Below are 25,434 nucleotides of genomic sequence, written 5' to 3' on the forward strand. Positions count from 1 at the left end.
CCATGCAGCTAGCCAAACATGGGTCATGTGGGTAGAAGTTAGGTCTTTATCCCTCGGCACCATGTGGCTGCTCACCTATTTTCTTAGTTCTGTCACACTTGTCACCATTAATACTTAACAGACATTCCTTCCTCAATCCTTTCAGTATCCTGATGTCCTTCAAGGATGCATCTGCAGTCCTAACAAATGGGTTGTCCTGGCCCCAGGCAGCCCTTCGGTCGGCCGGATTCCAAAGTCCGGGTCTGGCCTCGGCTGATGTCGCACTTCACCCGACGTCATAGCTGCAGTTCTGCGGGTATAAAGGCATCAGCCGACGCCATTTTCCTCAGTCTTTCTTGCCGCGTGGCGCCCGAAGCAGAAGCTGTTCGCAAGTGCCGGTCGGTCAGAACCAGAGATTACTACTACCGAAGACTTCTAAAAAGCTAAGTACCCCGTTGGGGACTCTTTCTTGCCTCAGCCGATGTCAGAAAAAGTGAATAACTGTTTAACTTGTGGGAAACAAATACCTCATAAAGATTTCCACTCTTACTGCCTACCTTGTTTAGGCCCAGACCACGACGTAGCAGCTTGTCTAGCCTGTGCTTCCTTCAACCGACGAACACTTAGACGTCGGTCGGAGTTTGCAGAGGAGTTTTTCGGCTCCGCTTTTGCTTATATCATGCCGTCGGAGACTCCGACTTCACATTTGCGTAAGGAAAAGGACCGACACTCGCGGTCCGCGGTTTCGGCCGAAACCGCAGCTAAGCCAACCGCGAGTGTCTCGGTTTCGGCTGAAGCCGAGTCCGCGGTTCTTCCTTCGGCCGAAAGCTTGCCTCCTTCTACCGAGGCCTCTTCCAGCATGGCTGAATCTGCTACTGAAAATCCTCCTGCTCTTACAGTTTCTCAGGATTTATCAGATACTATCCCCTTAGATGTATCTTCTCCTGCACATGGAGCTGCTAGGCCCCCTGCATCCATGTCAATTAAGGCTTTTGCCAGGGCTAAAGCAGCAAAATCTTCAAAGGCCGTGCCTGCTAAAGCCCCCTCTCACAGGCCTAGCTCTAGTACTCAAATGCTTAGTCTAGCAGAGGATCTCATTTCTTTGATCAGGGGAACCCAGTCTTACCCTGACAGGGCCTCTCACCCACCTCCAGAGAAGAGGCTTAGAGCAGAGCCCCCTGAGCCAGTTTCTTCAGATTATTCCTCTGATGATTCAGAAAATTCAAATCCTCCAGAGGGCCCTTACTCTCCATATGAGGACTCTGATGCAGAGGATTCCATACCTTCTGCCTCTCCTCCTGAGGAATTTTCTTTTGGGGAAACCTTGCATGCTATGAGGGAACAATTTCAATGGCAGGGCCAGGATTTTTCAGACTCTAGGAAAAGGCTTAGGACCTTTTTGCATTTACCACAGCATAGGCCTTTAGCTATTCCTCCAGTACTTACAGTTGTAGATGATGCATTTAATGATGCTTGTACTGCCCCTGACTCTCTGCCTCCGGCCCCTGCTAAGCCCGACAGATACTACAGGGTTCTGGACACACATTATCATTTGTATAAGGCTCCTATTGCAGACCCTGAAACTATTTCACAGGGCCCTAAAGCTGTAGCAGTTGCCTCTGCCAAAACCCCCCTCCCCTCTGAAAGAGAATCTAGGGCATTGGAGAGATGGGGTAAAAAAGTTTATACTTCTGCTACTCTTTCGGCTAGGGCCTTAAACTGTCAATTCCACATGATTCAGTATCAGGAATTTCTGTTAGATCAGCTCACTAAAAAACTGTCCTCTCCTGAACCTTTAGACCGTAAGTCCCTTCAGGATTTGGTGCATAACACTCAGCAGGTCAGTAATCATTCCTTAAAATGCGGCTATGATGCACTGGAGGCTTCCTTTAGATCAGCTATGACAGGTACAGTGATCAGAAGGCATGCATGGTTAAAAGAACAATCCTTACCAGACCATGTAAAATCAAAGCTTCTAGATGCTCCCATGGAAAAGCACAGTTTGTTTGGTTCCCCTGCACAGCAAGTGTTGAAGAAGGTGGAAGAAAAAGCTAAATCTGTCCAGACAGTCAAGGATTTCTTACAAGTCCAGCCTCCGAGGTTTAGTAGGAACTGGCCTTCCAAGAATTGGTCCTTTTCAGACACCACCAGAGCACAGAGAAGCAGAAATAGACGCCCTAGAGGCAGAGGTCAATCCAGAGGTGCCTACAGGGGACGTCAGTGGCAGCCTAACAGCCAGAGAGCTACGGCCACAGATCCAGCCACTACCACTTCTACAGGACAATCACAGTGACTTGGCTCTGAAACCGCCTACCAGGGAACAACTGGCAGCACCCTTAGGCGGAAAATTAGCCTTATTTTCAGTAAATTGGCATTACATTACAAAAGACAAATGGATTTTACAGACAATAGACAAAGGCTACAGGTTTCACTTCCATACTCTTCCAAGGAAGAGAGGAATGCCAAACCTACCTCCAAACCAAAGGATAAACGCTCTACAACAAATAGACCACTTACTAAGGATGAGAGCTATAGAAAAGGTACGGCTATGGAACAAGGACAAGGATTTTATTCAAGGCTTTTCCTAGTACCAAGAAAGGAAAAACAATGGAGACCTATCCTCGACCTGTCCACTCTAAACACATATCTCATTGTTCCAAAATTCAAAATGCTGACCCTACAGCAACTTCTTCCCATGCTGGGCAAGGAGTCTTGGCTGGTGACTCTGGATCTCAAGGAGGCATACCTGCACGTCCCCATACGACAAAATTGCAGAAGATACCTCAGATTTCTTGCAGGATCAGAGCATTATCAATTCTCAGCATTGCCTTTTGGCTTATCTACTGCGCCCAGAGTATTCACGAAATGCCTGGCATCAGTAATTGCTCATTGCAGGCTTCAGGGAATTCAAATTTATCCATACCTGGATGACTGCCTGTTACAAGCGGACAGCAAAGACAAATTAACAAAAGATTTGGAAAAGGTTATTCACCTGCTGCAAGCCCTGGGATACACAGTCAACACAAAAAAGTCAAGGCTGATACCATCCCAAAGGATAACCTTCCTGGGTGCAGAACTGGACACATCAAACCAGATGGCATTCCTCACAGCAGAAAAACAGAAGCAGCTACCACTCTATTTCATGGCATTAACAACGCAGAACCAGCTTACAGCAAGGAAAATCCTGCAAGCCCTGGGTTACATGGCATCCTGCATAATATTAATTCCACATGCCAGACTACATATGAGGAAGTTGCAATGGTACCTGAGGAATTTATGGTCTCAACACAAGCACAGCCTAGAAACCAAAATTCCAATAATTCCATGCCTGAAGCAAGAATTCCAGTGGTGGGCCCAGGCCTGTCAATTGAACAAAGGACTGCCCTTCCACAGGCCTCACCCAAGCCAGACTATCACCACGGATGCCTCAGACCTCGGTTGGGGGGCACACATGGTGGACAAGTGCATACAAGGCTTATGGACTCAAGACCAGATGAACCTACACATAAATCAAAAAGAGATGCTGGCAGTAAAACAGGCAATTCAGACATTCAGACCATTTCTACAACAGGGTCATTTTCTGATAAGGATGGACAACACCACAGTTATGTGGTATATCAACAAACAGGGAGGCACACATTCATATCCTCTATGCCGGATGGCAATGGACCTCTGGAATGTGGCCCTGAGCCTCAACATTCAGCTCCAAGCCATATTCGTGCCAGGAAAAGAAAATATACTGGCAGACATCTTAAACAGAACTACCACAGATGCCCACGAATGGATGCTGCATCCAGGCATCTTCAAAACCATCACAAGGAAATGGGGACTGCCAGAAATAGACCTGTTCGCATCCCCACACAACCACCAATTGAAAATATTCTGCACAAGGACATACCACCCACTTGCTTGGAAGGTGGACTCCCTATCCTTCAGTTGGGAAAACCTGACAGCATATGCATTCCCACCTCTTCCTTTGATGCACAAAGTGCTACTGAAGATCAAAGAAGACCACCCGAGGATCATCTTGATAGCTCCAGATTGGCTGAGGCAACATTGGTACCCGCTACTGAGGAGTATGTCCCGGGAACACGCATGGCCTCTACTCCTCCTACCTCTACTGCTAACACAGAACAACTTCAAAATCCTGCATCCGAACTTGAAAACACTGCAGCTAGCTGCTTGGAACATTACATAAGGAGTAATAACCCAGATTTATCTCAAAGGGTTAAAGACATTATCTTGGAGGCTCGCAGACCCTCAACAAGGAAAACTTATTCAGCAAAATGGAAAAGATATCTCATTTGGAGTGCAACAAAAGGAGTGGATGCATCATTGGCAAACATAGCTAACATCCTGGAATACTTAGCAGAGCTCTTCCACAATGGTCTGTCCTACTCCTCCATTAAGATTCATGCATCAGCAATTTCAGCAGAATACAACATGGATCCTCCAGTCTTTTCTCAACCTCTACTCAGGCAGTTTCTCAGAGGAATTAAAATGTAAAGCCACCAAGGAAACCACCATTGCCTACATGGGACTTGAACTTTGTGTTAGAAAAGTTAACACTTCCCCCTTTTGAACCAGCAGCAACAGCAGAATTACAGTACTTATCTTGGAAGACTGCATTCCTGCTTGCAATCACTTCAGCTAGAAGGGTTTCTGAATTACAGGCATTAATGGCAGTACAGCCCTTCCTTATCTTCCATCAGGATAGAGTGTCCATGAGAACTAATCCTACCTTTATGCCAAAGGTGGTCTCAAGGGTATCATTAAACCAAGCAATACACCTATCAACATTCTTCCCCAACCCACAGAACAGGGGGGAAAGATTGCTGCATACCTTGGATGTACACAGACAATTGCGCTACTGCCTGGACAGGACCAAGAACAATAGAAAAACTGACCAGCTTCTGGTAGCATATGCAACAGGAATGGAAGGAAAAGCAATTTCAAAACAAACAATCTCAAAATGGATAGGAAATTGCATAAGATTTTGCTACTCTTTTCATGGAAAGGCAACTCCAGAAAACATCAGACCTCATTCCACAAGGGCTACAGCCATTACTACAGCTTTCTTACGAGGAGTGGCTACCAAAGACATTTTAGAGGCTGCTACTTGGAGCTCCGTGCATACATTTGCCAAGCATTATAATCTACCTTTATACTCCAGATCCCGAGCAGGTTTTGCCACTGCTGTTTTGCAAGGGATCTTAACTACACCATAAACTCTTAGTGCCTCCTTAGGGCCTCCTCCCCCAGTTTGGCTATGGTATTCTACCCATTTGTTAGGACTGCAGATGCATCCTTGAAGGACATAGTACAGTTTTGTACCTACCATAAATGTAGATGTCCGAGAGGTATGCATCTGCAGTCAGGATTACCCACCCTCCTTCCCCTCTGTGGTACTCCTAGGGTATTTGCCCATCTTGTAGCTAGCTGGGGGAATCTATTATGGTGTATTTGTTTGTATATATGTATATACATGTTTATTTCTATTTGATCTCTATTGTTTGGAAACATTTACATTTATCCAAATTTAGCCTTCCTAGAGGGCACCTGGCATCTGGGGCAAGAAACACTGAGGAAAATGGCGTCGGCTGATGCCTTTATACCCGCAGAACTGCAGCTATGATGTCGGGTGAAGTGCGACATCAGCCGAGGCCAGACCCGGACTTTGGAATCCAGCCGACCGAAGGGCTGCCTGGGGCCAGGACAACCCATTTGTTAGGACTGCAGATGCATACCTCTCGGACATCTACAGTTATGGTAGGTACAAAACTGTACTTTTCACTGATCCTATTATGTACAACCTTTCTACCTTCTTGACTCTTTTCTACACTCAAAACACTATGAGTCAAGCAGACACACTAACAGAAAAAAGGTAGTAGTGTAGATCTGCACATAACTCCATAACTTTCAAGTGAGAGCTGTGCTAATTTCCATAGCATTTTTGCCAAGTAGTGATTTGATCTTTTTTACTGTGTTAGTATTCATATTCTAGATTTCTAAGATGTGGCTTAAGAAATGAATGTTTTCTCATTTTACATCAATGAAAAAAATTGTCTGGAAGAATATGAGAGACCATATAAGATATTTCGGTCCTGAGCAATTGCAATGGACCTGCATCAAATTCAGTATACACTTTTATGCTTTAAGCAAACTGAATGTGAATTCCAGTATCAGTTAAATTTATGCTGATAACCCAGAATAAATCCTTTATCGGGTGTTCTTACTTCTAGAGTCCCATCCTGTATAGTGATTAAGCTTGTCTTTTGCATGGAGGTTTCCTTTGAGGAAGGAAAGTGATCTGCTGTTTATATGCCTCATTTAGAACAATATATTCGTGTGTACAATTTCTGATATCAACATTAATTTGTGCCATCTTGGAAAAACAATACCTGTCTTCTTTAAAGGTCTTTTTGATTTAATTTCAAGAATATAATCAATATTTTCTCTAAAATTCACTTTATTTGAAAGTCTTTTATTTCTTAGAATGATAACTACAAACAATTTATCCTTAGTTTACAGTCTCACCTGCATAATGGTTAGTGAAATAAACTTACCTGCAGTAATTCATTTATCCTAAGAAAAGGTAGGCTCACAATCTGAACTGTCAGAACCATAGTTGTAAGCCCTATGTGTGTAAAAATCAATGCATAATTACCATATACATGTAACAAATCTCAAATCGTATTGTAATGGTACTATTACAGTATTAGGGAGGCACACATATATATGGTTTACTATCAAAATGGCACCGTGCAATTGCACGGCTATGAAGTATTCGAACAACATATGTTCGAATATTTCATAGTTCGGCAGGTTATGTGAGCAAACGTTATCATTGAGAATGGACTGTGCATTCGCAATTATAACGTTCACTCATGTAAGGGGATCACGGTACAGTATGGTTAGGGAAATACATCCCTTTCCTCACTGTAGTGCGATCTCGGAGTTGGAATATTAAGTTAGGGGGAGTGTGGGGGGCACAGCCCCCCACAGGGGGGCTTGCCCCCCTGCATAACTGTGAATGTAGGCTAGTTAGGTAGGGAGTTACGGGACGGGTGGGAGTGCTGTTGATTGTCGGAAATGTCATGAGTGACATTTTCGACAATTAACACTTGTTTTCAACATTAGGGTCATACAAAAATGTGTACGTTCGGCGAAACAATTTGCAAATACGTACACATTTTATTTTAAATTTCGACATTATGATAGTAAACCTATATATATATATATATATATATATATATATATATATATATATATATATATATAAAATAGCTCTGAGATCACTGCACTACAAATTCAGAATAATATGAAGCACCTCGGGCACAGCATACTTTATGCTTTCTGTCTAAGTGTTCTGAGAATAACAGTTGTTGGCTTCACACTTTCAACAGAAACAAACAATGGGATGAGGATGCAAAAAAAAAAGATTTACTGCAGACACAAAAGGTTGACAGGAAAAGCTTACTGTCATACTCACAAGTTCTTCAAAAGGGACAGTTATGTCCTGCTAAATCTCAGATGTCCTGTTTCAAATTATATTTGCTGCAGGGGAAGCTAAGAAGACTAGCCTTTACTTCATGGTACTGTTTAATTCACATTGAAGAGGGATCTTACTACTCAGGAACTGTTTTAAACACAATTCTCCCCTTACAAAATCATGTTTGTTGATTTGCAATGCAACGAATACATTGAAAAATGTGACTTCCGGCTACAGATAAAAGATGCATTTTTATCACAAGCATAAACAACTACAGCACCATATATCTAAAGAAAAGGTTTAAAAGAACACTCATCTGTTGTGTGGTCATTGGACAGTAACAACAAGAACAAAACAAGTAACTTATATACAGAAAGAGAAAACAGACGCCCTAAATGTTTCCTGAAACACTTTATCAGCCTGTTGTGCCATCACTGTATAGCCATCTGCAAAAACAACAGACACACTGCCCAGCTATATTATTCATCTGCCCACTCTGCCTGAATAAAACAAGGGACATATAGAATTTCTGTCTGTCTACCCTTTCAATAGCAGCCAAATCTGATGGAGCCCCATTGACAATAACTTGAATACTTGGATTATGACAACATTCTGATGACCCAGCATCTAGGCATTGTTAAAACAATACTGTCGGAGCAACACTATGTAGAAAATTACATTTTTTTGCAACAAAAGCTTTTTTTTTGTCAGGGAAAGTGGTTCCTACCCTCAAGAGCTATTTGAAGGACTTCTGCATCTGGTGCTTTTGTGCAGAAAGCCTCCCATAACCAAAACATGTTTGGCCTGTTGAATTACTGAGGGAAGCATTTTTTCTAATATGAAGGCAAATAACATGGCCATTAACTAGTATGTGAATTTATTAATGATCCGAGGCAGAAAAAAATGTTTTAATTATTGCGGCTTGTATTATAGTAATAGGCCTCTCCTTTTCATCATAAGATCTATTAAATTGACTTCAGTTGTAAATATGTCAGTTCCATGTGCTTTACCACTATGTGTATGTCTCAACACCTTTAGCACTTACTCCTCTAAAATGCTTACATCCTGACTAGATTTTCCTACACAGTATTTACTATCCTTCCTAAACTATACTTGACCACAAGAACCATGTAGTGTTATATGAAATCCAGCCTCTTATTTGCTAATCTTACTGTCACTTAACAATACCCCTCCCTCTTCTCTAAAGAATGTTCCAGTTATCTTCATTGGTAGATATTTTCTGGGCTTATCAATTTGCAAGCACCAAACTTCCTTCCATTTTAAAACTCTCCTTGAGCTCAGAGGTTTCTGCTTCTTGAAGAAATTTGTTTTTGACTACCATCTTATCACACACTCCCTGCTATCTTTCTTCTTCAGAAGATCAAGCAACTAACTCTCATTCCCATTTGTCTATGACATTTGTTGTACTTATTCAAAACTTTCTTACATCTTACGTTTCATTCTCTTACAGTTAAGTTGTGGCCTTTTCATTTCTGTTCTTTCACATCTATCTTCAATACTACAGTTCTCACTGGCTCATGTAACTAATGCCTGTTTCTTCCCTAACCTCCATTTGGCTCATAGCACTTCCCCATCACTACTACTCCCCAGCTCAGGCTACGGACTTAACAGTACTCGAGAATTATATGATAAACATCTGTATCCAGTCTAAATTTCCCTACTCATGTTTGCTTTTCTGGTTTGGTGAGTAACAAGTCTGGCTGAATAAACTAAATCCTTCCTTATTTGTGAAACTGCTAATTCTGTAGGTAATCATATTTCCAGATGTTCTTTGGTCCATCCTTTTAATTGACTTTACATGTCTTTTGGCCTGTGTTGTGTCCAGCATACTTTCCATACACATCCTTGTGATTCACACTTCCATGGTGACAGCTCTGTTTATTGGACTCTCTCCTTCCATGGTTCCTGACCAAATGTTTTCTAATATCAAATGATATTTTCTCCAAAAGACCTAAACTTTTGACATCATTTGCAATATTTTCTATAATTTAAAAAAGATATGGAAGCATATTTGCCATCATGATATGTGGCACATAAAGAACATATCATCCAGTTCATACCTTCAGTTTTCCACTCTTCCATCTTCTATTGGCACTTTGTTTAACCTTTTCTTCCAGTGTCAAGAGGATTGCAATTTACAACATCCCCTCTTTTCTTCTTCTCTTGTGTAATCCTTCTCTGTAATTAGGAATTACTTTGTTATTAACCTTCCCACTAATCTTTAATCTCAGACATCTTTGTTTCTCACAAGATTGTTTAAAAGGTCTTTCTTGTTTAACTTGGTGGCCAGTCTATGTATATTCCAAGTAAAAACAGTATTTTCTTCTCAAAATCTGTGGTTGTAGCAGACGTGAGTCAGCTATTCAAATATGTTTTGTTCTGACAAATCAAATGACTGCTATGAAGTATAGTCCTGATGCTGGATTCTGTAGACCAGTGAACAGTTTGAACCTCACTAACTGAAATATGCATGTCATAATGTCACCTTCTTAAGAATGACCTGTATGTAGGACATGGCAAGTAGTGAACTGCATTCTGTCATTCATTTGTGCAGCCAATGCAGATACAGTGCCAAAGACAAATACATGCCCTTGTTGTAGTCTGTCATTTATCTTGTTATAGGTGAATGGCACCGACCTCAGTCATGTGGTTTGATCATCTGGACACAGTCCCATTGTATGCAGTATTTGCAGTCAGATACTCTGTAGTGAGATGATTATTAGACATTCCTGTGCGGGGCTGGAGGAGTAGTTATACACTTCCATACATATGTAGAGTTCATTATTTTTTACTAAGCTACTATATTATATACAAAATATGCACTAGATGCATTTTAAGGTGCTAACTAACACATAAGTGCACTAAATGCATTTTAAGGTACTAACCAACACATAAGTGCACATTTAAATTAGACAGTACACCCTGACTAAAGTAAACTCCCTCTAAATTCAGAATAATGTACAGGTGTGGATGCATTTCTTTTTTTATGAGCAATTAATTAAAACCAATAAAGTCAGCTTTAATGAACTGGAAAGTTCAGCAGAGCCAGCAAGGTATGCAGTTTTCTAAACTTTCATGTTATGGTCTGCACCCATTTCCATTCATATCATTCACATCCCTGTTATGATGCAGGAAAAAAACAATAAATGAGCTGTACGAAAAGCAGCTTTCCCCTTGCAAAAAAAAATGTTATGACCTTTTAAATATTGGTATTTTGAACGTGTGACCTCTCAAAGGGTATAGAGCGTTTAGCTTACTGTAATTGCCTGCCAATTAAATGAGATATGGTTATTCATAGTGGATCCCAGGGCACTCCTAAAGCTTTACCTGCAATAAGCTGGCTCAGAGAAATTGTCTCTAAATATCAAATAACTACATAAATACCTAATTCAGTATAGTGAGCTGTGTGCCTGTTGTATGCCATATTGTGAAATGTGTGCAGCAGAATATACAGGTTTACATACAGCCATGCACACAAATGCATACTCACATATATGCATGCATGTTTATATTGCAGAGGCACTGCGTTTGTGATCAGGACATTGACATATAATGTATTTTCCCCTGTGTTCTTCCATTCTTATAAAATTATTTAAGAAGCTAATTGATTTCCTTGTCACCATAATGTTTTTCTGTGGTTATTAAGTGTTGTATTTGGTAGTCTGTAAACTGTCCCACAAATACATTTTGCATTGTTTATTTAACCATATAAACCATTACTTCAGATCTGTTGCTTAAGAACTCTTTTTAGATAATTTCAGTCATATATTGTGCCCTGTACAGTTGTACAATTGCAAAGGCAATTCCAATATCTACATAACTGATGCCTAATTAACACAATTCATTTTAATGATTTATTTATTTTCAGACATTCGGGACAGTGGGGGGCCAAAACCTGTGATGGTGTATATCCATGGAGGTTCCTACATGGAAGGTACAGCAAACATATACGATGGAAGTGTTCTGGCAAGTTACGGAAATGTCATTGTCATCACTGTCAACTACCGGATTGGTGTACTTGGTAAGGAATGTGTTACTTATATTGTCATTTGCTACAGTTAAGTTACAGAAATGTGTTTCATATTGAAGAAACTACTCTGTTATCATTTGCATTCTATGTATTGAAGAAATGTGCCTTATAGTGCAGCTGTGTCTGATAGAAACTGATCACTTGATTATAATAATTATTTTGAAATAATATTGAACAAATATATTTCCTAAAGCAAGATGTTTTGCAGGCTTCCACTTCAGAAATGCTACTTGTATATCACATGGTATATCAGCTGTAGAAGTGTAATAACATTGCCTAACATACTGTGAAATTTGTCTAGTGAGATTTGTCTTGGATTAGCAAAGTTTAGCAACAGGAGAAACAACATCTGTAAATGTCTGCAGAAGATATCTCTTTTGTAGTCGGTCCTTTTTCAAATAAATAAGATTTCACAGGAATTAAATGGCAGGGCAGAGAACTTTCAGACGTCATAGTATTCTGGGATTGTTTATTGCGCAATTAATTGTGTCAGAAAACGGGTTGCAAGAGCAATGTCACCTTATGCAAGTCCTGCTAACAGACAAGAACCAGTGTTTTATCATGACATATTGTATTTTGATTGATAACATTTGTTTACTTTATTAAACTGAAGGCATCAGCTAGGATGCAAAGCTATGGCAGCTCAGTGGAAGTTGGTGTATGCAGTAGGCTAGAAATGTAATGCAAAATTCAGCAAGCTTACTATCATCACAGTATGATGTCTGGAAATGACATGCATTCTTTTATTTCGTCTTACCTGAGGTCACTGTATATTTAGAAGAACATCAACAGCAAATTAAAGAAGAAAAGATAATTTGAATAAGGGGATATTATGCTGACATTCTTTAAGGTCTCGCTCATCAACAAAACATTTGTGAAATGTTTTTTGTCTCTATGACTTACCGAGAAACTCAATCTCAAAAACAATTTAATAACATGACATTCCCACTTTTGGGCTGGCTTAACACAGTAAAAATAAAATAAAATAACTACCTAACTCACTAAAAATCAGAATAGCCAACTAATGCTGCAGAGTCAAGACGCCTGATTATACCACAAACCACAAAGGGTCAATGATGTGTGTAGAAAGTCAATAGAACTTGCTGTTAATAAAGTTGAGAGGCCACAGACCCACTGTGTTTTCTCAGGTAGTGAAAAGGATGACTGTACTGCTTGCACCTAAGATAGTGTCGATTGTTCATTTGGAAGGTCTCGTTAATTAGTACTTACCCATATAGATATGTTACATGGAGGCTGGCATTGCTTCAGTCTTGTTTTGCTGTCATTGCATGTACAGTCCATAGAAAAAAAAAAGAAAAGCTCCTTGTGTTTGTATGATAGCAGTTTCCATGGCCTTCACCTACTAGGTTCATTCACATGGTCTTGCTGATCGCCATAGCTGTGTAGTCTCAGAGTTATTAGATATAAGCAGTATATATAAAGGGTTTGGTGCTGGAGTGAAGGTGACATTTCTTCCAGAAAAATACACTGTCTTACTGCTCTTAGTGTTTTTTAGGTTGTACTCCTTTTTGTGCTGTTTTTGTTATAATGTCATTGTTGGGTTCCATTTAAAAAAAACTGTTGCTTCATCCACAAATGAAGGAATTTGTTACATTTCTACCCTGCACACACACACACACACACACACACACACACACACACACACACACACACACACACACACACACACACACACACCCCAGATATACATTCCACAGAGTACGTTTTGTCACTGGTTAGTCGAATTTGTAAGCAATAATTTTATTTCTTTTAAAAGGTAAATATTGATTCTTAGAGGCATTTCCTTGCCTTTGCATTCTGATATTTAACACTTGAATCTTTATTTATTTATTTGAGAATGTAATGCTGAGTTGATGTACATAAATGTGGCTTTATACTAGGAAACCCAGAAGAGTTTATTCTTTCCTTTTAATGATGCATAGTTCTTTGTTTGATTGTCTTTTACTCAGTGGAGATTCCTAGTCAAAACTGTTTTTCCAAAATCCCTTAAAAAGTTTATTTTATCTGCAGAGGTTCCACTTGTTATGCAAAGTACTAGAAATTTAGTTTATATTTGTATATCCTTAGTTTGTAATTCTATATAATGTTTCTTCTATGTAACCAATGGTTTGGAAGAAAAGCAATTGTGTTCTTTATCATAAAACTATGAAGATGTGTGCCTGTTTTTTTTTCTTTTTTTTTTTTGCTTTTATAATGTGATCAAGCAGGTAATGTTTCTTTTATTCTGCAATGGCTTGAATGCTTTAATTCAGACATCAAATCACATGCACACGCATAGATGCTTGCATATACACATGGTTCGCCTTCAAAACATCTAATTCTCATAATATCAAAACTCAAAACACTGAGACCATAACACTGAAAACCCAAAACACTGAAAACTCATAACATCGAATTTCATAACATTGAAAATGTTTAACTTCGAGAAGTGTATCATCAAACATGTAAATGTGATAGTTTAATCTGTTAATCTTGTGATATCACTATAAAATGTTGTAGTTTTTATTTGTATAGTTATTATTTATATACTGTAGCAATTTATACTATGTATATTGTGTTTATTTTGGCAATCTGTATAGGTTCATAGGTAGGTACTAGGCTATCAGCCCTAGGGCCTATACAAGTCTAGCCAAAAAAGTACCCTGGCTTTCGCCACCCCAGAAAATTATTTTCCTGTGCCCCTGTCAAGCAGACCCACAGAGGTGATCCCCGGGGTGAACTTCGTATTTCCCATCCAATCATCAAGATTTTTCTTGAAGAGTGCTAATGAGGAGCTTTGTTTGATATAGACAGGTAGTTTGTTCCAGAGTGTGGGGAGCCACTGAGACAGGAATCTATCACACCAGCATGTTCTGTTTATTCTGGTGACAAGGTTTAGGTCCTTAGAGCATGTAGCTCAGAGGGATTGGGATTTCTTTAAGTGGAGCATGTCCAACAGCTCTGGGTTTGACATAGCTTTGTATGTTAGGAAGAGATCACCTCTGAGTAGGCAATATGCGACGGAGTAAAGCTGGAGGTTTTTTGAGATGGTCTGCGTAGGGCATCTGTTTGAGGCCGGTAATCCTCTTTGTGAGGTATTTCTGAGGCCTTTCCAGTTTTTGCAGATGTCTTGTGAGGTACATACCAAAAGGGGCATTGTACTCTATAACGGGTCTAATGAGTGACGAGTAGAGGGGAACAATGACCTCTTTTTTCCTGGATGAGAAACCTTTTGTGATGAGGTGTGCCATGTAGAAGGATTTCCTGACTACTGTGGTGATGTGATTATCAAAGGAGAGGCTACTGTCCACCTGTGTCCCAAGGTCTCTTATCACACTTTCGGTGTTAAGTAGACTACCACCTATGTGGTAGATCATGGGTACAGAGTTTTTACCAAAGGGGATGACAATGCACTTTTTGGCATTGAGCTTGAGGCCATGGCTTTGACACCAGGCATCTGTCTCAGTGAGGCCCTTTTGTAGGATGTCCACATTGTTAGGAGTTTCAATTATGGCTCCTAGTTTGCAGTCATCTGTGAACTTCATTAGCCAAAGACCTTCTGTGTTAGCCTGTACTTCAGAAAAGTAGATACCAAACAGGAGAGGATCCAGGACTGAACCCTGTGGTACTCTACTTGTTACTGGTCTGAAGTCTGATTTGGAGTCTGTTACTTTCACAGTGTGGGTTCTATCAGTGAGCCAGTTGGCAACCCATCTTGTGACATAGGGATTTATACCTAGTTTAGTGAGTTTATCTAGAATTCCAGAGTGGGGGATGGTGTCATAAGCCTTGGCAAGATCTAGATAGGCTGTGTGAACCACCTTACCCTCGTCTACGTCTTTGGTGACTGCTTCAAAGAAGTCAGTTAGGTTTAGGAGACATGATCTGGCTTTTAGAAACCTGAACTGGGTAGGGTCCAGAGTTTTGAGATTACCAATGTCTTTGTTTATAAGTTCCATGATGATATGTTCCATGGCCTTGCAGACCAGGCTCGTTAGGCTAATGGGGCGGTAGTTCCGGGGTCCATGGTGGCTCCCCCTTTGTGGAGTGGGATAACCATCGCTGTACGCCATTCAATGGGCACAAAGCTTGAGGTGAGACAGTGATTGAACATGGTGCTTAGGTGGGGTGCCGGTTTATTGTGTAGTTCATGTAGAACTCATCCTGGGATGTTGTCAGGTCCCATGGATGCTGTATTCTTGCCTTTGGAGAGTGTGTTTTTTACCTGTGCAGCCGTGATTACAGGAACTTTGCATTCTTCTGGTATAGAGATGGGCCCTTTAGGGGGGTAAGTGAGGGGGGGTAAAGTTAGCACTGAACCTATCTGCCAGGATGTTGGCAATATCAGTTGGTTCTGTATATTTAGTGCCATTGTGCTGTAACTCAGAGGAGATCTGTGTTGACGTTGAGATTCTTGACATAGCTATAGAATGCTTTGTGGTTGTCTTTAGAATCAGTGACGATTTTGTTTTCATAACTAGCTTTGGAAGATTTTATGAGGGCTCTCAGCTTCTTACTGAGGCTGACCAGGGAGTTTTTCCAGTCATGGGATTTTACTCTTTTTTGCAACAGTTTCTTTCTTCTGTTGTAGGATTTGTTTATGGTAGGGGACCACCAGATTGGCTTCCTTTTTTTAGAGGATAGCATCTTGGTTCTGTTAGGGATAGCACGATTCATGCACTTGTGTAAGTGGTTATAAAGTGCATTTGTGCAGGATTCAGCAGTCGTGCCTCTATTGTCTGGGTGAAGTTTGCCACGTCTGTCTTAAGAAGCGTGAAGTTGGCTTTGGAGAAATTTTTTACGGCGGTTTCCCTAATAGGGTGTGGGATGTGGATGTCTAGGCTGATTAGATTATGGTCAGATCTGACCAATGAGGAAGTGGCCTCTGGTGTGGAACACCGTTCACCCATGTTGGTAATGACCAGGTTAAGGATATTGCTGCCCTAGTGGGGGTGTAGATAAGTTGATGCAATGCATTGGAATTTATGAATTCCAGAAAATGCTGAGCAAAAGAGTTGGTACATGAGTAGTTTTTCCAGTTAATGGAGGGGTAGTTGAAATCACCCATTATTAGGGGGTATGTGTTTTTAGGCCATACAGGTAAGTGATTAAGACATTATGTGTACATTCTTTATGGTTATTGCGATTCAGGTGGGTTAGGAAATTAACTTTTTTCCACTGTAGTGCAATCTTGGAGTTGGTATATTTAATTTACTATTGAGGGGCGCCCCCCCCCCCCCAATGTAGTAAAAAGTGTGTTTGTTAGTTTGATGTTGTTATAGGTGGAGGAGATGTTATTTACATGTGTTTTGTAGTTTTCGATGTTGTGATGCAGTTTCAGTGTTCTGAGTTTTCAATGTTGTGATGCAGTTTCAGTGTTCTGAGTTTTCAATGTTGAGTTTTCAGTGTTTTGGGTTTTTGATGTTATGGTCTCAGTGTTTTGAGATTTGATGTTATGGGAATTAAATGTTTTGAAATAGGACCATACACACACACACACACACACACACACACACACACAGTATGATCTTGCAGTGATTCATATGGGGAATGCATTTAAATGTAGAACTACAGTATCAGCCTATGATATGGAAATAATTTTGCTTGCTAACAGAATTATCAATATTTTCATGACATAATACAGTTAGAAGTTATTTCAAACATTCAGCCATATTATTCCACACAAGATGCAAAAGCTGCTACTTCTGCATCTCTAACTTCTAACATCTGAAAATGATGATAAGCAAGGAGATACCACACTTCATGTAAACAGAAAGTAGACCTAGAGTATTTCTTTTACTCAGCTTTGTCTCATACGCTTCTGTAAAAATTGTTTAATGGTCTTTGTACAAAGTATAGCATTCTGAAATTGAGTATGGGTACTAGGGTTATTAGCTCATTGTTTAATGCTGAGTTGTTAACAGTTTGCAAGGACAGGCTTTTTAATTACTGAAAAAGCAACACTTTTCTCAGAATTCAGCATTTTTATGCTAAGAACTGTTATTGGTTGTGATACTTATCTCTTCATATATTTACCACTTTTGGAAGTGCCAGTGTGGTTTATTCAGTGCTATGTATGTAAACTCTGTTTTAATTTTAATACATAGAGATGCACTAAGACATTGTAATCAAATCATAGTAATGATCATAAATTACACTCAAGTCCTGGAACATATCACATAAAAGTAGAATTTCATTTATTTAATAACTGTATTTCATTGGCATGGAATATTTGATGGCAGATCTGTACTGCATTCACTTCCACTGTTTATGACTTACTTCTGAATGCTGGTTTCAGTGACAATGATGAATTTTACTTGAATCTTGAGAATGTTTGGAGTTTATTGAATATCCTCATCCATGTTAAAATTATAGCTTCAAATCTGATACAAAATTTCTGAATCAAGTATGCAACTTTTATATAAAAAATACTAGGTAAACTTGGTATTCTTAATTTCAGAAGAATATGTCTTAAGAATGTATCTAAGAATTCTTTAGGGAAAGTCCATAGCAATAGATGGCAAGATTCATCGTGTATTATTCAAGGGGAACAGGTTTGTTTAGTTGAAAAGCACAAGAGTTATTATGATATAAGGCTGGATTTCTTTTTATGTGCAACAAGGCATTAACAAATTATTTGTGAACTGCTGGCATGAAATGTGACTTCACTGGCCTATCCACTGCTTTTTCTACACAAAATACTCCAGGAACAATTTCACGCCTTTTATAAAGTCTGGGGTTTCTTTACAGACACTGATGCAACTAAATTGCTCACTTTGAAATAGATTGCTATTACTGTCTAAATGATAGTAGAAGATATAATGCATTCTTCATGACAAGTGATGTGAAACTTTAAAATCAAATATATACATATATGTATAGAGGGCTACACACATACATGCATACACATGTACACATAGTCATGTGTTTTTTTATTTCTTTACTAGCATAGAATGTAGACCTCTTGCATTTGAATCTCTTATCCAGCTGTGGATATGTAACATCAGTCGACTTTGTAGTCAAGGCCAATGATTTTGTATGAGAGAAACTTATACTTTTTATTATACAGTTATTACTTGTAATGCCTACATAACAATATTTTATTAATTTGTTTAATTTTATGTTTGTTTACCAGGTAAGTGGGCTGCTCCAAGGATCACTTTCAGCCATGATATAGGCCAAATTGGTTAATACAATGTACAGACACAGACAAGAAAAATAGATTGTTTGCAGTAAGATTTGTACATAGTTTTGAAGTAGACTTCAACAGTATCATATATATGTAATAGGAATAAAAAGTATATGTAGTTTCACAATGGCTTATATTAGATACAATACCAATATGACTGAGTCATCAGATATAATGCAAAGGAAATTAAAGGATATTCTGAAGATGTTTGTGTAAATGCAGTTTTTTTTTTGCAGTGGTAAGTGTACATAAGGTATATCATTTTAAATGCACATACAATGTCAAAAAGGAGGAGAAAAAATAAAAATCATGTAATCAAAAGAAGAAAAGAAAAAGGAAAAACATATTTATATATCCCACATCCATACAGATATGTATATGTACCTATCTAGCTACCTATCATTATAAAAATAGTGTTTCTGTGTTTTTTCAAATTTCAGGCGGTAGTCTACGATCACACCTATAGTTTGGTGTGGGATAATTGTTCTTGTTGGACAACAATATATTAAAACTACTTTTTTGGGAGGAGGGAGAGTAAGGAGCAAACAGTAGTATTTTTTTTTTTTATTCAAAAGGAATTGTGAGACATCGAACTATTCTCCTAAAGAGGACAAGGATTTCTGGGTTCATGTTGTAGTGTACTAGCAGCACATATTAGACTGGAGTCATTGGCGTATTGTACTGTGCTAGCCTCTGTGGCTGCTGAGCTTAGGTCATTGATAAATAAGTTAAACAGTAGTGGTCCTTGTGAGACTCAGATGGCTGTAGGAAGGAAAAGGGGCACTAAGGAACCTCTTAAGTAAGGAGTGTGATTGCCCATAAGAAGAGAGTTTAGTTAGGAGAATTTGATGACTGACTGTTTGGAATGCTCGTCAAATGCTTTGGATAGATTAGAAATAGGGCTGTGGTTAGAATACCTGAATTTCTGTTGTGATTTATTATATCTGTAAACCTTAGAAGGGCATTGGTTGTACTGTGATTTGGTCTGAAACCATGCTGTGAGGATGAGAGGAGGTTATGAGTAATAATATATGTAATAAGTTGAAAGTGAATACATCTTTTCAAGATATTAAATAAGGGTGGCAATTGGTCTATAGTCTTTAAGCTTGACTGATGAGCTACATTTATTGGAGAGTATTATATAGGTTTTTTTCCATAAGGTGGGGACGTATTTTTCTTCAATGGACTGGTTTATTTGAATTGAGACAGGATATGTAAGACGATATTTGCAGTGAGTGGAGGTATTCATATGGAAGTTGGTCAGGGGAAGTGGTTGTTGTCTTAAGAGTGTGTAGGTATTTTTACATTGTAAATGTTTGTACTGGAGTGAGTGTGGTGGTCTGTTGTGGCTTCAGTCATTGGAGTGCAATGGTTGGATTTGTAGTAGTTTTGTAGGAGGGAGGTTACTGTATTTATAAAATGCGAGTTAAAATGTGAAGCAATATTCTGGGAGTTATTGGTTGGCGATTGGCTGGGTTGGGTTGATTTTCAAGGACTGAACAATTTTACATGGATTTCCAGAAATTTTTATTTGATTGTTTAATGATGAATTTTGGGTCTTGCTATACGTGTTTTTGTCCTGTTTATGTATTGTCTACTATTATTCCTTAACTGGCTGTATTCTTGCTGAGATTTTTTTTTTTTTTTGAAAACAGCTTTATTGAATTTTCAATAAAAGAACTAAATACAAAAGATGTTCAAATATATTCAATACAAAAGTTAAACAATTTATAACTAACAAAGGAACATAACTATTTACAATGACGTTCACATGTATATCAGACATGCTGGGATTTTTGAGATTTGGTTTCTAGCCATGACTTCAGTGCTAGGTTGCATGAGTTACATTGTTTCTTTGGTTAACCACGGATCTGATTTACTTTTAATTATTTTGGTTCTTAATGATGCTTGCTCCACCAGGATACAGGATATTTGAAATATTGTATTAAATGTGTACACCGCTTCATCAAGTGGAAGAGTTTTAAGTGGAGCCCAGTTGATCTGGAGCTGGCTGGAAACAAACATTTCTTTACTGAATTTACTGAGGTTTCCGACTCTTTTACAGTGATGAACTGGTGGGTCTGTTTGGGATCATCCTTCATTATGTAGCTTAGTTGGTGGTTGCTTAAGCTATCAGATAGAATGTCACTAGTGGCAACATTAATACAAATGTGGCTGAGTCATTAAATGTAAGACAGAAAATTACACAAAAAGGGAAGGGCTGGCATGTACAGGCATGAACTTTTAGATTCTTTAGATGTAGCCTTGTTAATTCTAGTTGGAGTTTTGATCAATTGAGAAAAGCTGTATAGCTAAATTTAATTTGTTGGGTTTCCTAGGACTATCTTTTTCCAGCCTACATTAACATCTCCTAGCAAGATGTATTCTAGTCCTATATTTGCCAAGATCCAGGAGCAGATCTCTTCCAAGATTGGAATGTTGTTACCAGGTTGTATGTGTACACCTATGATGACTACAGATTTGTGAATATTCAATTTGAGGAATGAGATGGCAAGTTCAGCATTGCTGAAAATGGGCGTAGTATCATGGTAAGTGGAGAGATCTAAAGCATTTCTTTAGAAAACAGCAACTCTAGCTGCTTATTTTGTTTCTATCTAGTCTGACTGCATGTATAACCTGGTGGGCATATTTCTGTATCTTTGGTAATTGTCTTTAACCAGGTTTCTGTAGCTATAAAGAGATTAGGGGAGTAGTGGTCTGTACAAGCATGAACTTAAATTGTGATTTTTTTCATAGGGCTTGCTTAGATTACTATGTAATATTTAAGTCATAGGTGGTCGGGGAGGTAGTCATTTGCTGTTTTGGGATGTGTAGGGGCTAGTTTGGTGGGTTCTGGGGTTAGATGAGTAGGTCCAGGATTGGGATGTATATCTCTTTCCAGTATTATTGTCCAGTTACCTATATGGCTATCGAAGAGCCACTGGAAGAACGTCACAGCCACTTTTTAGCAGAGGGCAGGGAAGTAGTTGATCATTTTAGGTTAATAAACAGCAAGACTCTTCATGTTAAACTTACTTACACTGCATAATGACAATATTCTCACTGAAAACTGTCATAGAAGTGTGCCTTGTGGCAGAGCTCCTGATATTTCACGGGCAGGGACTGATGTAGTGACCACAGGCTATTGCACAAGGATTTCACAATAACAGATTATATTCATAAGGTCATAGGTCCATCATTTCTGTTGTCAAGCTTATGTTACTTCTAAAGGCTGCTTCAGGAAAACCTCTTGAAATGCATACAAAGGTTACAGAATAGAAATGATGACTTCATATGTTATTCCAGATGAGGAAAGATGTTGTGCTATTAATAATACATTTCAAAGCACAAAGCTTATGAAGGTAAATTCAGTGTGTTCTACTGCACTGCAAGTCTTCTTTTCCTTCAGTCAGGGTTAGTAATGGATATCACATTGGATGAAGCTATCTCTGATCTTCAAAAAACAATATTTTACAGCCAGTACACATGGACTGGATGTCTCCCTCTGTCATAAGACTGTGATAATGTAAAAGCTGACAAATAATAGCACCAGGAAACAAAATAGTTAAATTAATTACTCTCTAACCTGTGAGTCTTAGATCTGCTTGAATTTTATAATGGTCTCGTAGCTTATGGTTCATTCGCACAGCTAGTATTTTTGTTTAGTCTGATGACAAACAATGCCGTTCCATCTATATATCTAGTTATACCGCCTGCGAGTTTTATGGTTCAATGACATCGCTGATGGCAAAAACAAAATTTCATTTATACATTCATTTATACCGACTGTAAGTTTTATGGCTCATTGACAGTGTTATTATAATGGTTTATTCTGATGACAAAGAGCATTATTTCATTTGCAGCTTTGCACTGAGCATACTAAAACACTAACACATCCTTCAGTATATTTTGTTAAAGGCATGTGCTTAGATTATGCCTGATGTTTAGATTACTGTGCATGGAATGGAATGAACCATCAGGTAATAATTTTAAGATAAAATAATGAGTAGACATATAGGTTCTTAGGTAGTTACTAGGCATGCAGTCAGGAAGGTCATTGAGAAGCCCAGCTCAAATTCCCAATTGCCCCAAATCACTGCCATGTTTAAAGTGACTTGCTCATCATCACACAGTAGGGAAACAAAAGCTGAGATAGAGAATCAAACCATATACCACAGGAAGTAGCTTGTTAACAGCTCATAGCCTTTATCCTCTGTGCTAAATTGCAGGATGGTATCAACTGGAGAAAAAAGGCAACTTCTCTCTCCTTGTGAAGCAGCATCCTTTTCTATATGTAATACGTGACTCCCATCTGCAGCCTGCTGCTACATGCTTGCTGTCTATTTCAAATGTGCTTAGATTCTCTGGCTAACAATTAGCAGACATTGTTTCACCATTGAATATTTTCTTCGTATGAGAATGTCTTTGACATTTGAGGGACAGTGTTGAGGAAGAAAATTCAGATGTAGGCTTTTTTTGTTTTAGCTGAAATTTCCTTGTCGAGATTGCCATTGTTGGATATCTGAAGCTACTAATTTGTATGTGTGTGTGTGTGTGTGTGTGTGTGTGTGTGTGTGTGTGTGTGTGTGTGTGTGTATGTATGTGTGTGTTTAAACTCTAGAAACTTTTATCATCTCCCATTTTTGAGCTTGCAGTTCTTTTCCAGAACCATATTGTGATTTTTAGCTGGTAACTCCCCCTCAGAAGTGTAATATAAAGCAGCAACATTTGCAAATTCCCTCTGGCACTGTTTGAATTGCGGTTTGCTTTTGAATTGAGAGTGAGATTACCAAGCCTCGTATTAAGGATAGATCACCTTTAAACAGGTATAACATCAGTTATTACACTATCTACACATGTCCCTTTCACTGGATATGACTCCATTCTTATTTATCCTCCAATATGAAATAACACATTTTTTTAAAAGACACTGTACAGCTTCTACTTCTTCTTCTTTCGGTTTTTCCTGGTTAGAGGTTGCCACAGCGGACCAACTCTCCACTCATGATTGGCAGTGGAGTTTTACGGTGTTGAGTTGCCAGCCCGGCACCCAACCTTCCACAGAAGGCACAAACATGCACACACTCACACCTAGGGCCAATTTAGAGTGTCCAGTCCACCTACAGCATGTCTTTGGGATGTGGGAGGAAACTGGAGTACCCGGAGGAAACCCAAGTGACCACAGAGAGGACATGCAGACTCTGCACAGAAGGCACCCCAGCTGAGAATCAAACTAGGGAACCTGTCGCTATGAGGCAGCAATGCTAACCACTGCACCACCACAGCCGTCCTAAAGGACACTGTACAGCAATTATTACAAATTATAGTGTGAAAATAGAAATAAAAATTCTGTTTAAAACTTTGAGAAATAATTTGAAAGGGTAGAGGTCACACTATAGCTTTTAGCATTGGTTTTGGAAAGTTGTCTTATATGGATTAATTAATGGATGTATGCCTATGAGGTTTGTATTTGCATTATTAGGACATATTAGGATGTAAGTTTTGAAGCTGAATATTAAGCTGAGTATATTCATCATGGCAATACTAGTCAAAGTGGGCGATGATGCTTGGTGCAGGTGTTACATGATAAATGCATCTCTATAAGCCTAAGAATTATCTTCTCGCAATGGCTGACTCATGAGGTTTAAAGTCAGAGATCAGGGACATGAACATTAGATTACAACACATTCTGCTTAAATATATTTAAATGAATTCCTGTATTCAGTAAAGATTATATAATTTCCTGACTGTTACAATTATTTGCTAATTACAGTCTGTATGTCTTTTTGCATGCTATATATTCAAATGCTAGGATGAGTATTCAACAAAATATGGCTTGAAAATATAATGTATTTTTTTTAGTTTTTTTCCCCAGATGTATTTTAATTATACAAATGTATAATTTCATTAGATAATTGAATTATCCTGCAAATAACATGGGGGCTTCTATTTCACAACAAGTCTCAAAGATTGTTAGTTTTTTTAACTGATCCAAAGATAGCTATCTGCTGAAACTCCTGTAGGTAAGTATTAATGTACACTTTTGTACTTGATATTTCCTTATTTGTTCATATTCAGTGTTCTTCATTATTTGTTCTATTCATCTTTTCCATACCAGTTTCCTTATTTGGAGGGTCTCCATTATATGCTTCTTTTCTTTAATTTTGTTACAGATTTTGGATAATAATAAGATTTCTTTCTCACTGTACAGAATGTAGAATATCTGTTAAATACTTAATGACTCTCCATCATACTTTATTTGACTATTTACTTTTTAATTCTTTAGATATGGGGGGATTTATAGATAACAATGATCCAGATTATGTTTCCCATAGTTAAAAGATCATTCCTGCATAATTTCTTCTAAAGAGTTTTAGCATGTACAGACGTTGAATGTTTTCCCTACACTTCTCTAGAGGATGAAAAGGCATCTTGTTAAATTAAATACCATATTTAGGCACATCGTCTGACTTAGTAGTTTACCTTCTATAAAAAAATTGTTATGAAGGGCAAATCATTACTTTAATACTTATATATGCTTATAAAAGAATGCGATTTAGAATGGCAAACAAAGGCTTTGTATCATGTAGATGTTTCATAGAAGGTATTTAATATTTGGTTTTAACTGCCTTCTGGACAGCAGGATTCTAGTGCCATCATATCTAGGTTACCAGTACTAAGTAACTAGCTCAATAGGTTGACAGAACAAATGAGACTGATGGT

The 25,434-nt window shown here is 38.6% G+C and overlaps 1 protein-coding gene across 4 annotated transcripts in view; it reads left to right on the plus strand.

The window, feature by feature from the left end:
- The window catches only part of NLGN1 (neuroligin 1), a 2,101,123-nt gene that overhangs the window by 848,277 nt on the left and 1,227,412 nt on the right, over positions 1 to 25,434 (plus strand). For all 4 annotated transcript variants that reach the window (XM_044070136.1, XM_044070138.1, XM_044070139.1 and 1 more), the window contains one exon: positions 11,361 to 11,513. In XM_044070136.1, the coding sequence (XP_043926071.1) occupies positions 11,361 to 11,513 (153 nt within the window). The remainder of the gene's footprint in view (positions 1 to 11,360; positions 11,514 to 25,434) is intronic.

This window comes from Protopterus annectens, chromosome 4.part1 (genome assembly GCF_019279795.1).
Source record: "Protopterus annectens isolate FY-2018-M chromosome 4.part1, PAN1.0, whole genome shotgun sequence".
Taxonomy (NCBI): Eukaryota; Metazoa; Chordata; order Ceratodontiformes; family Protopteridae; genus Protopterus; species Protopterus annectens.